Below are 13,501 nucleotides of genomic sequence, written 5' to 3'. Positions count from 1 at the left end.
ATTACACAGGGCACTGTATTACAAATATTCAAGTCTGTAAGATCAGTATTAATTGGATTTGTTTAGGGACACCTGGGTGACTCAGTGGTTGAGTGTCTATAATCCTGGGGTCCTGGGATCAAGTCCTGCATCAGGCTCTCTGCAGGGAGTCTGGTTCTCCCTCTGCCTATGTGTCTGCCCCTCTGTGTCTTTCATGAATAAATAATAAATCATTTAAAAAATAAAATAATTGTATTTGTTTAGAATCTAATTGGTCAATTACCAGGACTCTGTATGGTAACCAAGTTTTGCTCAATTTTTTCAATTGATGAGTTTGGGTTTATGGAGATTTGCTGATTTGTTTTCAAACAACCTAGAATTTTTCAAATATAAGAAATAAATGGTTTAACTACATTAATTACCACAGCAACAGTAAAACCTTTCAGAATCCACATAGAAAACAAAAAACTAAACTAAGAGCAAAATGAAAGACTAATGTGGATTATCCTGGAGCCAGCCTTTGGAGCATGATGTGATTATAGTTTTCACTTTTCTCTCTCTCTCTCTCTTTTCAGTTTAACTATATTCCCATTCAACATGAAAATGAAATGGAAGAAATATCAGGAGATATAAAAGAAGAATCAAAATCCCCAAACAACAAAGATAGACTGATCTACCAGTTAAGAACTGAGGTAAGATATTGGATAAAGATCACAATACCACAACATACCTGAAGATTGTTAAATGAAATACTATTTTAAGAAGTATAACTGAGGCATTGTTGGTTACTTTATGAAGAAGGATGCTGCCAAATATCAAAAATAATATAATCAGTTTATATATGACTTAAAATGCTGTAGGATGATACTGACTCATGACTAGGTCAGAATTATCTGACTATTATAAAGAAAAATTATTTGATGAAAAAAACCACCCAATAGCCAATACAATTCTAACTGTGAGTAAATACATATTCAAGGTTCAGTCAGCTGCTGGATCTGTGTTATTGTCAGGACCAATGACTTACAAAATGTGTTGCATGTAGTTTCTGGTGGAATTAACATGGCTGTTGGCAGCTTGCAACAGTGAGAGACAGGTGGGGTGACCTCACTTTTGTTAGTTAATTTATTTCTTAGGTAAAGCAAGTAAAATGATGGGGACATTTATTTTCAACACTTCTACCGCGAACCACCAACAAAAGAATTTTCACAGATTGTAATCTCTGTTTTCTCGGTCATGTTAATAAAGGAGGAATTATTGTTCTTGCAAATAGGGGACTGAATTATTCGCACTACATAGAAAATAGTGATAGTGCATTAAAAGTGGAAAGTCCTAAATTACTTATTTTGTGTCATAATTCTAGAAGAATGTCTTGGATACCAATGTGTAGGAACAATTCAGGAAATACAGGCTGGGAGGAAGGAGATTTGTATTAGATGGTTTCTTCTTTATAAAAGTCTGTAAAGACTGAACTCACCTCACAGTATATCTTATATCAGAAGAACGTAGTACAGTGGAAAATGCATAAGTCATAGATTTTTGCAGCCAGAAGCAGCTCCATCACTGATTACTTTATTCTGATCAAGTCCTCATACCTCTAAGTCTCAGTTTACAGATTGAAATAATGGAAGTAAGAATAATAAAAGTCATCACATAGGATTTTTGGAAAGGTCACACACTGCAAGGGAAAACCTGTCGGAGGCAGCATGTCTTAATTTGGGAAGTTACACTAATTGTTAAGGATAGAGCTCTTCCTTATTGCATCAGTGCCATTGCCACCTCTACCACAAGTCACGTACGGAAAGGGGTGGAGGAGTGAGGAAAGGCATATGCAGAGATCTGTGATGAGAAAGGCTGATCTGTTGAAAACAATTCTTCTACCAGTTAAGTCAAATGGGAAAATTGTTGGTTTCTATGATGGCTGTTTTCTAAAAGGAATCAAACAAACCATCAGGAGAGGCACCACTTTTTCTTGGCCCTGAGATCTGAGAACATCTTAGATGAAGCTTTGCACAACATGTATAAAAGCTTACTTAACAGAGACAAAAACAGAAAGGCACATCTGGCTATTTATTATAACTCTCCTCCAAAGCCAAGTACATGATCTTATATCATCACTCTCAGATGCACTGGGAGCCATAGCAACATAGGATCTCTGATGTATAGCTTTTTTAGTTTGATTCGGTAAAAAGTTCAGAGACTCACTTATTAATTATGTGGCCTTGTGTTAGCTGTTTCATATCAATACTGCTCAACTGTGTTTCTTAGATTAGGATACAAACCTTTTAACTACCTAAAAGTAATTTTCCACAAGACATTCAAGTACTATGATATATTACCTTAATAGAGCACTGAAAGCTGAAAGCAAATGAAAGACATGAATTGGCTGTGTCTTACTATGTGCACTTGACTGGTATACTCAGTTGAATTAAATTGCAGAAAGAGAAAGACAGATTTGTTCAAGAGAAAATTAAATATTAAACAAAATATTGAGACAGATTCTTAATAGAAACAATGAGCATGTTTGTGTGTGTTATATATGTGAGCATACATGTGTTCATTTCAGTTTTAAATTAGGATAAAAGCTACTTTCTTCCTTAGAAAAGAAGACAGATAACCACCCTTTGTTGGCATTATTTCATTTTTTACACTGGCTATGCTTAGGTCTCTAAAATCATATCATACTGTGTAATATGTTTTCATAAAAGCCATTGTGTGATTGTGCCATACCTTCATTAAAGTATAAACTATTTTTAAAAATCAGTTTTTTTAGATATATAATCAATATTGCAGTTTGTATGTACGCATACATCTTTGGACATTTAAAAATGGCTTAGGGTAAATTAGAAATGGTATGGTTCGGTTAAGAGAATGTTTATTTTTTAAAATATTTTATACACATTGACAAATTATCCTTTAAAAAATTTATATCATTGGGATACCTGGGTGGCTCAGTGGTTGGGCACCTGCCTTTGGCTCAGGTCATGATTCTGGGGTCCTGGGATCAAATCCTGCATCGGGCTCCCCTCAGGGAGCCTGCTTCTGCCTCTGCCTATGTCTGCCTCTCTCCCTGTGTCTCTCATAAATAAATAAATAAAATATTTTTTAAAAAAGAAAAATTATATCATTTTATATTCTCATTCATCTGCAATATATAAACATTCTCATTTCGTTATGCTATAGCCAACAGTAAACAGTATATATTTTTTTGTAATATTTCCCTGATAAACAAAAAGGTCATTTCAATTTGTATTTTACTTATCTAAACATAGATTTCTGGCTGTTTTCTCATCTTTACTGATATAATGTCTATTATAATAGCTACCACTTACTGATAACTTCAAATATGTCACATTTATAGTGCTGGGCCATTGACACATAAGATTTCATTTAATATCTTAATATTCTTATCCGTATATTCTTTTTTTAATTTTGTTTTCATGTTTATTATGTTTTTTATTTTAATTCCAGCATAGTTAACATATTTTATTATTTGTTCTATGATCTATCTATATTTTTTTGTCTACTTTTAAAGGAAAGCCTTAGAGAATTTACCTTGCTCACGATTACAAAATAACCTCAAACATTATTGAAATAAATTTTTACCCATGTTGTAATTTAGTTCCAGTTTTCTGGAGGTGCACACTCAAGACTCAGATTGTTGGTAAGTTAGGCCACTTACCAAGGCCCCCTAGCTAATGAGTTTTAATCCACAAGCCAAATGTTGCCAACAGTCATTCATTCTTAGACATTGCTGACCTGGTCTATCACCCTGTGAGTTTACTGAAGAAATGCAATGGATTTTCAAACAATATTGTTTGAATTGGAAAAAACAGTATTTTAATATCAGACATCACAATTTTTAAACATTGATGATTCCCATTTATGATGGACAACTTTTAAGCTGTTACTAATACTTGCCAATTTGATAATAGTATTGTTTTCACTTGACCAGTGTGTTCTAAATATTTCTTAAGTCTGCCTAATTTTTTTCTTCAAAAGTAAGCTTCTCATTGTAGAAATTTGGTCAAAGAAATCTGAAATGCAGCCCTGACAAAAAGGTCCCAGAGTATTTACATAATTGGCTCTTCTGGCCCATGTGAATTCTCTGAGCACCAAGTCGCTGGGTGAATGGATATTTCTCAGGATATGCATATGTATAACATATACATTTCATCTCTTCTCCTTATTTAAGATCAGGGCCCTTCAAACTGGAAATGAAAAGGTTTTTTTTTTTTAGAATGGAAATTAACAGGCATTCTGAGTCAAGAAATCATTACTTCTTTCTACAATCTGGTGTTACTTGAAAGCAGGCTCATAATCAGGAAAAACTCCTTTTACAGTTTTTTTAGTCCAACATTTTTGGGATACACATTCATTCAAGAGAAAATAACTGGTTTATCTTTTATTATTCTAAAAAACATATTGCCAACATTTCAGTTTCAAACTTTTAGGAATTTTGATCCCTTACTTTATTTATTTGTGGATTGTTCCCATCTATCCACATGTATGTATCCTATTTCTGTTGCACTTCAGAAAGATGAATTAGACATATTTTTCCCAATTTAGCCCAATAAGTGCAACTAAAAACTCTGAACATTGTACTTAAACAAAAAGTATCTCAAAGTTGAAGAGAAGAGGCATACCATCTATGTAACTTAGAACTTAAGAAATGAGAGGTGCCTGGGTGGCTCAGTCACCTAAGCATTTGACTTGTGATTTTGGCTCAGGTCATGATCTCACGGATCATGAGGTTGAGCCCCACCTTAGGCTCTGTGCTCAACATAAAGTCTGTTTGGGATTCTCTGCCTCTCCCCCTGCTCTTCCTCCACTTGCTATCTCTCTTTCTCTAAAATAAATAAATAAAATCTTAAAAAAAAAAAAACTTAAGAAATGACATGGTAGTGAATTTCCTGAATTTCCTTTTTGCTGTGTATATCCCAGAATTGGAGCTGAAGAAGCCAGCAACCTGGAAACACCAGTAGTACAGATAAAAGCAAAAATGGAGGGGTGTCGGGGTGGCTCCGTCAGTTAAGTGTCTGACTCTTGATTTCAGCTTAAGTCATGATCTCAGGGTGGTGAGATGGAGGCCTGTGTCAGGCTCTGCACTGGGTGTGAAGCCTGCTTAAGATTCTCTCTCCCTCTGCACCCCTCCCCCTCCACACTCATGCTCTCTCTCTCTCTAAAAAAGATAAAACAATGCTACCAAAGTGTGCTTACTGTAGCCAAACAACTATGGAATTGTCAGCTTCTCAAGACAGAGATCTTTCAGATAAGTATTCTAATTCACCTACAGAAAAATAAGGTAGTCCCACCTCAACCCCTGTTAGCACAATTGAATGGGGAGCCTGGACTCCCCACCGTTGCCAGACTACAAAGAGGTACCCAGTCCTCCCTTCTTCTTCTTCTTCTTCTTCTTCTTCTTCTTCTTCTTCTTCTTCTTCTTCTTCTTCTTTCTTCTCTCTCTTTTTTAAGATTTTATTTATTCATAAGAGACACACAGAGAGAGGCAAAGACATAGTCAGTGGGAGAAGCAGGTTCCCCACAGGGACCCCAGGATCACAACTTGAGCCAAAGGCAGACACTCAACCACTAAGCCACCCAGGTGTCCCCTCAGTCCTCCCTTCTGAAGTGGTTGCAGAGAGGGTTGAGCTGAAGCTAGGACTTGTATTCCTGTTAGATAGTAATGAGGCCGGCAGACCCCAGTGGTGCCAGTGGAAAACATAGGGAGCCTATGCTTTCACATCCACCCTCTCGCAGTTAGGGTCTGGTGGGTGCCTGGAACTCTCACCTTCACACAGAATTAACAGGAGTACCTCCAACCATGTGTCAAAGGAGGTTTAGTGAAGAAATGGAACTTCTCCATTCACCTGGAAGTAGCAAGGCAGTGCTACTTCCTTCTTTCACCTTCCAGATGGGTGTAACCCATCTAAAACATAATGTTTAGATAAAATCTAGAGTCTCTTTACATAATACTCAAAATATCCAGATTAGAGTTGGAAATTACTCCTATTAAGAACAGAATATCTCAAAGTGAACGGAAGAAGAAAATCAGTAGATACTAATACCAAAATGGTGGAGCTGTTTTAATTACCAGTGAGAATTTTAAAATGGCTAACATAAAGGTGCTTTAATGAGCAATTATGAACATGTTAGAAACAAAGAAAAACCATAGGAATTCTCAGTAAAGAAAGTCTCAGAGAAATAGAAAATACAAAGAAGAAACAGTTGGAATAGTTAGAACTGAAAATAACTATTTTTAAAATTATGAATGGAAGGGACAGAGGAAGGAATCAGTGATCTTGAAGACAGAACATTAGACATTATACAGCCTGGGAAAGAAAAATAGAGCCTTTGCTAACAGCAGCTGAGGTGGTTTGAGGTCCCAAAAGATCAAACACATATGCCTTTGGAGGCCAGTATAAGAGGAGAAATAGTATGGGGCTTGATAGAACTCAAACAATGGGTGAAAAATATCCAAATTTAGGAAAAAGTTCAAATCTATAGTTAATAAATATGGTTAACCCCAAACGGCTTAAATTCAACTATATCCACAACAAGACACTTGAGTCAATTTCAGAAAATTAAGAAAAAATAATCTTCACAGCACCAAGAAGAAAACTGAATCTGACCTACAGAAAAAAAAATCCAAAAAACAGTGAATATCTCATCAGAAACCAGAAGAAGGTAGTATACTATCATCCAAGTTCTAAAAGAACTGTCAACTCAAAATACCATATACTCAGTGTAAGGACATTCTCGGGTGAAGGAAAACTAAGGATTTGTCTCCAGCAAATAAGAACATGAAAAAATGCTCAACATATTAGCCTTTAGGGAAATGCAAATTAAAACCACAGTGAGATAGAACTACCACCTTTCAGAAAGGCTAAAATAAGAAATAGTGACAATAGCAATGCTGGTGAGGTTGCAGAGCTCCTGGACCACCCACTATTGCTAGGGGCAATGTAAATGATAACACTGGAAAACAGTTTGGTAGATTTCCAAATAGCAACTACTATGTCATCAAGTACTATGCATCAAGTTGCATTCCTGAGTATTTCTGTAGAGAAATGAAAATTTATATTTACTCAAGATCTACACATGAAGCTTTAATTTTGTTTGACAAAGCCAAAACTTGCAAACTATGGTGATGACTTTCTATGGGTAAAAAACTAAACAAGCCATTATACTCATACCTTGGAATACTCCTAAGCAATAAAATGGAATTAACTCTTAATCTTTGTAACAATCTGAATGAATTTCCAAAGAAGTATGTTAAGTGAAAAATGCCAGTCCTGTTAAATACATAAACTATGATTCAATTTATATTACATTATGGAAATAACAAAATTTTAGAAATGAAGGGCAGATTAGTGGTTGCCAGAGATTAAGAAGTGATGAGATGGAACAAATATGCCTATAAAATGACAACATAATACATTCTTCTAATAGAAGTGGTTTATATTTTGACTATATAATTGTTGATATTTGGTTATATAGTTATATCTGGTTATATAGTTGATATCTGGGTATATAGTTACAAAATGACAGTACTGGGGAAAATTGCGGAAAGGGCACATGGAATCTATCTTAATAAGCTTTTACAACTGCTTAAGTATCTACAACTATCTCCACACTTCAATTAAAAAATTCTAATCTCTTTCAATATGGATGACTAAGTTCGACCTTTTCCACATATTCTTCTAAAAATATACATTCCTAAAAATATACATTCCTAATATGTTGATTTTATATACATATATATGTGTGTGTATACATATACATATATATATTCCATTTTTGGTATGCAAGAAATCTGGATCAAAGTTCTTATCTTGGCAATACCATGCTGTCTAACATTCTAGCAATTATTAATAGATTCTGTTTGATTATCTGCAAAATAGCATTTAAATAACAGCTTATATAAAGGATCAATTCATTTGTATATGTAAAGTACTAAAACTGTACATTATATGTAATAGGCATTTGGTAAATACATATTTTTTCTCTTGCCATCCAGATATCAGTAACTTCCATGTGCATACATAGGTTCTTCCTCTTCTTAATTGTGAACTCTTTTGAATTCGAAGATAGTAAGTGTACTGACCAGTTCCCAGCGTCAAGTAGGGTTCCAATAAATGATAGGGCAATACATCTTTTAATGTGAATAATGTGCCTCTAAAATTAGACTGTAAGATCTTCCAAGGAAAGTAGAAGATCTTTTCCCATTTCTGATTCACCTAGACTCTTGCTTCTATCTTCTCATACATTGATGTTTAGGCAAATCTTTGATGAGTATATGAGTAAAGACCATGGAACTCTTGAGCTGGAAAGAACCTAAGGGAATAGGCCCCCTCATTTTACATCTCCCTTTCTGATGTCAGTGAATTGTCCACAGTAGGCTCTTCTAGCTCTAGCTTAGTTATGCCATTGACACATATTGTCTCTGATACTTCAGTAAGGCTAACATCTTTCCACATAGTACCAAAAAAATGCTCTTAAAATTTCTTTTTCTTCCTAATCCTAATTGAATGCAGCATGATATAAATTGAAGGGACCAAATATATTCATTTATTTTTCACATTCCCTTTTTAGAATGTCTTTTTTTTTAAAAAAAATAGATTTTATTTATTTATTTTGAGAGAGAGAGAGTGTGAGAACTTGAGTTGAGGGGAGAGGCAGAGGGAGAAGGAGAAAGAGAATGTCAAGCAGACTCGGCACTGAGTGCAGAGCCGCATGCAGGCCATATCTCGGAACCCTGAGATCACGACCTAAGCCAGAACCAAGAGTTGGATACTTAACAGACTGAGCCACCCAGGTGCCTCTAGAATGTCTTTATTTATTCACTTTAAAAATACTGCTTCCTAATTGAGAAAAAAAAAAAAAGCCCAAATGGGTAACATGTTAACTTTAACTAGTGGTTATATAAGTAGCCCTCCTTATTTTGCTTATGCAAGATAAAAGATGAACATCTTGTGCCATAATTTTTCATACCCAGACATTATATTATTGATCGAGGCATTTATTTATTTATTTATTTATTTATTTATTTATTTATTTATTTAGAGAGAGAGAGGCAGAGACACAGGCAGAGGGAGAAGCAGGCTCCATGTAGGGAGCCCGATGCGGGACTCTATCACGGGTCTCCAGGATCACACCCCAGGCTGCAGGCGGCGCCAAACTGCTGCACCACCCAGGCTGCCCTGATGGAGGTTTAAAAGGAAAATGTTCTCAGTGTGAACATGAAGTAGAGTCTTTCTGTTTTCTCTGTAATAATAAAGTAGGAAACAAAACAAGGTAACAAAATAAATAATTCACATACTCATTCATTCATTATCTTATTCATTTACCAACAAGTATTTCCCAACCATCTCCAGTGTGCTTGGCACTGGGATTAAGCACCAAGAGTCTGAGAAAGTGATGGACATAGTGATGGCCACAGTTGGGAAATGAACCAACAAACCCAGACAGTTAAATACGGTGTGTTCTGTGCGTTGGTAGGTGAAGTGTAGTGATCGGGGTAGGTACACAGAAAAGATGTCCAGAATGAGATACGCAAGATGAACAACAGCTAGCCAATAGCGCAGGAAAAGGGAGTATCAGGTGAAACAGTGAAAGACTGCAGTATTAGCAGGAAATAGTGTGATAAAAAGGGTGATCTGATCTATAGAAGATTTAGACCATTGCTTTGGAGTAGAGGAATATATTTTAAAGTTTTTTAAAAACATTATTGGATTAACAGTGCAGCAAAAATTCCTCCTTTCCCTCTCTCACAGTAGTAAATATCAGGAATTACTTGATTTGAGAGAATATTTTGATCACTAGAAGAGTAACTAGCATAGTCCAATAGGAGCAATTCATCACCAGATTTTTTTTTTTTAAGGTGTGAGAAAATACAGAGGGCAGAAAAATGTTTTTGCTCTATGTTAAAAAAATATCATTTTCAGAATGTTTTCTTAAATTATAATTCAGATTTGAATTCTGTGTATATTGTATGGCACCTACTGTGCTAGGATCTAGTAATTCAGTAGTATGTGATGTCGAAATGGGCATGCCCTCAGAGAACTGCCTTCAGTGAGGGACATAAGATTCATCAAAAATTACAGTTAATTGCCTGTTTTCAACTGTATGGGAGCTATGTAGCAGATCTGCATGATGCTGAGTTGAGCTAGTTATAAATTTTAAATGAAGAGATGCCTGGGATTTTATTTATTGACAGAGTTAAATAGTATTATCTTTGATTGGAAGGGAGTTGTATAATTAGAAATCCAGTGCCATCATAATTTAATTTTCTGAGAGTGCCACAATATATGTTAATTTAAATTGATTTAAATCTCTTGTATCTCATACCTCTGACTGACTTTACACATTGTAGCAGAGTGAGTTAGGTTACTGAGAATACTCTAATAAATGTATCAGAAATAATTACATAATTTTGAAACAGGATATTGATGGTTGCAAGCAAGTTAATTTAGAAGTCTGTTAGTGATATGGATTTCAGCGTTCTGGCACATTTGGGGTTTATATTGACAAAACTCAGGAAACAGAATCTCTAAGGAGATATTTTATATGAGTAAGCCATTAGAGAAAAATAATATTCTGGGAAAACTGAAAATTAAGCTGTCACACATGGATATGCATTCTGGTTATTTAGACAAATATAAGTCTAAATGGTCCAATTATCCAAGACCAAAACTGTCACTTGTCTTGCATTTACAGAAAAACTGATAAATATAAAATTGAGTAACAGATGAAAGCCCATGATGATTTATCCAGGAAGTATTGGGTGCCTTGAATAATAGTCATTTTTATGAAAAAAATTTAGAATTATGCAGAGTGAGCTAAAGAATTTAAAACTCCTTTGTGCAGATACCCCATCAACAATATTTTTTCCTGGTGGCCAGGTGTTTCTAGCTAAATTAGATTGACGATTTAATTAAAAATTGAGATTTTTTTTCTCTCCTATAAATTCCTTACTGTATTCTATTGGATAGTAAGCAGTCTACTAAGAAAAAGAAAGAAAGAAAGAAAGAAAGAAAGAAAGAAAGAAAGAAAGAAAGAAAGAAAGAAAAAAAGCAGTCTACTGAAGATTGTAATGTGTGTGGGAAGAGAAGAGACTGCATTAATGACAACTGCCAACCTCAGTCACCTCGTGTTTTCTTGATGACTTACCTACAGCTTCCACTCGGATGCCCTCCAGGTCTTGTCCTCTTTTGGGTGCACTCACAAATATTTGGGACTTCCCTGGCCCTTTGGCCTATAATTTCTGCACATTTCTTTCAAGATCCAGCTCACTGCTTTCCATAGAGGCAATAAGTGGACTTGGCAAACTCATATTAGCGTGCTTATTTACATCACATCATCTTATCAAGTATTATTCTCAATGCCGCTTTGTTGAAGATTAAATGATCATATAACCATGAGTTTGTTTCTGGGCTATCTGTCTTGTTCTATTCATCTATGTGTCATATTATTTTGGTTAGTATGGCTCTGTAGTGTAACTTGAAATCTGGAATTGTGAGACTGATCTCCAGCTTTGTTTTTGTGTTTCAAAATTGTTATGGTTATTTCAGGTCTTTTTGTGGTTTCACACATATTTTAGGATTATTTGTTCCAGTTCTGTGAAGAATGCTTTTGGTATTTTGATAGGGATTGCATTAAATCTGTAGATTGTTTTGGATAGTGGGAACATTTTAGCAATATTTGTTCTTCCAATCCATGAATGGAATATCTTTCCATTTGTTTGTGTCTTTAATTTCTTTCATCATTGTTTTATAGTTTTTATTTTTTATTTTTTTTAAGATTTTATTTATTTATTCATGAGAAACACACACACAGAGAGAGAGAGAGAGAGGCAGAGACACAGGCAGAGGGAGAAGCAGGCCCCATGCAGGGATCCCGATGTGGGACTCGATCCCGAGTCTCTAGGATCACACCCTGGGCCAAAGGCAGGTGCCAAACTGCTGAGCCACCCAGGGATCCCCATGTTTTATAGTTTTTAGAGTACAAATCTTTCATCTCTTTGATTGAGTTTATTCCTAGGTATTTTATTATTTTTGGTGCAATTGTAAATGAGATTGCTTTTTTTTTTTTTTTTTTTTTTTTTTTAAAGTAGGCTCCACGCTGTGGAGTCCAGTGCATGGCTTGAACTCATGACCCTGAGATCAACACCTGAGCTGAGGTCAAGGGTTAGACACTTAACTGACTGTGTTACCCAGGTGCCCCTGGGATTGCTTTCTTAATTTCTCTTTCTGTTGCTTCATTATTGGTATATAGGAATGCAAAAGATTTCAGTTTTGTTTTTGTATTCTGCAGATTTACTGAATTCATTTGTCAGTTCTAGTAGGTTTTTGATACAGTGTTTAGGGTGTTCTATGTATAGAGTCATGTCATCTGCAAATAATGAAAGTTTTACTTCTTCCTTACCAATCTGGGTGCCTTTTGTTCCTTGTCTGATTGCTGTGGCTAGGACTTTCTGTACTAAGTTTAATACAAGTGGTTAGAGTGGACACCCTTGCCTTATCTTGATATTAGGGGGAAAGCTCTAAATTTTTCACTGATTATGAGTATTATGTTAGCTTTGGGTTTTTCATACATGACCTTTATTACGTTGAATGTTCCTTCTAAACTACTTTGTTGAGGGTTTTTTTAATCAAGAATGGATGTTGTACTTTATCAAATGCTTTTTCTGCACCTATTGAGATGATCATATGAATTTTATCTTTTCTCTTATTGATGTAATATATCACATTATTTGATTTGCAAACATTGAACCATCCTTGTGTCCCAGGAATAAATCCCACTTGATCATGGTGAATGATTTTTTTTAATGTATTCTCAGGTTCGGTTTGCAAATGTATTGTTGATGATTTTTGCACCAATGTTTATTAGAGATATTAGCTTGTGGTTGTCTTTTTTTTTGTAGTGTTTTATCTGGTTTGGTATCAGGGTAACCCTCATCTCATAGAATGAATTTGGAAGTTTTCTTTCCCCTTTATTTTTTGGAAAATTTTGAGAATAAGTATTAAATCCTCTTCAACTGTTTGGTAGAATTCACCTTTGAATCTATCTGGTCCTCAACTTTGTTGGAAGTTTTTTGATTATTGATTCAATTTCATTGCTGATAATTGGTTTGTTCAAATTTTCTACTTTCTGATTCAGTTTTGGTAGTTTATATGCTTTTAGAATTTATCTATTTTTTTCTACGTTGTCCTATTTGTTGCCATATCATTTTTCATGATATTCTCTTACATAGTTTGTATTTCTGTGGTGTTGTTATTTCTCCTTTTTGATTTCTGATTTTGTTTGGGTTTTCTTTCTGTCTCTTTTCTCTTCTTTCTTTCTTTCTTTCTTTCTTTCTTTCTTTCTTCTTCTTTCTTTCTTTCTGAGTCTGGCTGGAGGTTTATCAATTTTATTGATCTTTTCAAAGAACCAGCTCTTGGTTTTATTGATATGTTTGATCTGTTCTATTGGGGTTTTAGGAAGGATTTAGTTTCTCTGTCATTTATTTCTGCTCTAATCT

General features: G+C 35.0%; 1 protein-coding gene across 1 annotated transcript in view; it reads left to right on the top strand.

Moving 5' to 3' along the window:
• The window catches only part of LOC129514464 (coiled-coil domain-containing protein 102B-like), a 187,733-nt gene that overhangs the window by 45,305 nt on the left and 128,927 nt on the right, over nucleotides 1–13,501 (top strand). Inside the window, 1 exon segment of the mRNA XM_055333039.1 lies at nucleotides 555–671. Coding sequence (XP_055189014.1) covers nucleotides 555–671 — 117 coding nt within the window.

The sequence above is a fragment of the Nyctereutes procyonoides genome, unplaced genomic scaffold, assembly GCF_905146905.1.
Source record: "Nyctereutes procyonoides isolate TBG_1078 unplaced genomic scaffold, NYPRO_anot_genome, whole genome shotgun sequence".
Taxonomy (NCBI): Eukaryota; Metazoa; Chordata; class Mammalia; order Carnivora; family Canidae; genus Nyctereutes; species Nyctereutes procyonoides.
This window is presented reverse-complemented; position numbering and strand designations above follow the sequence as displayed.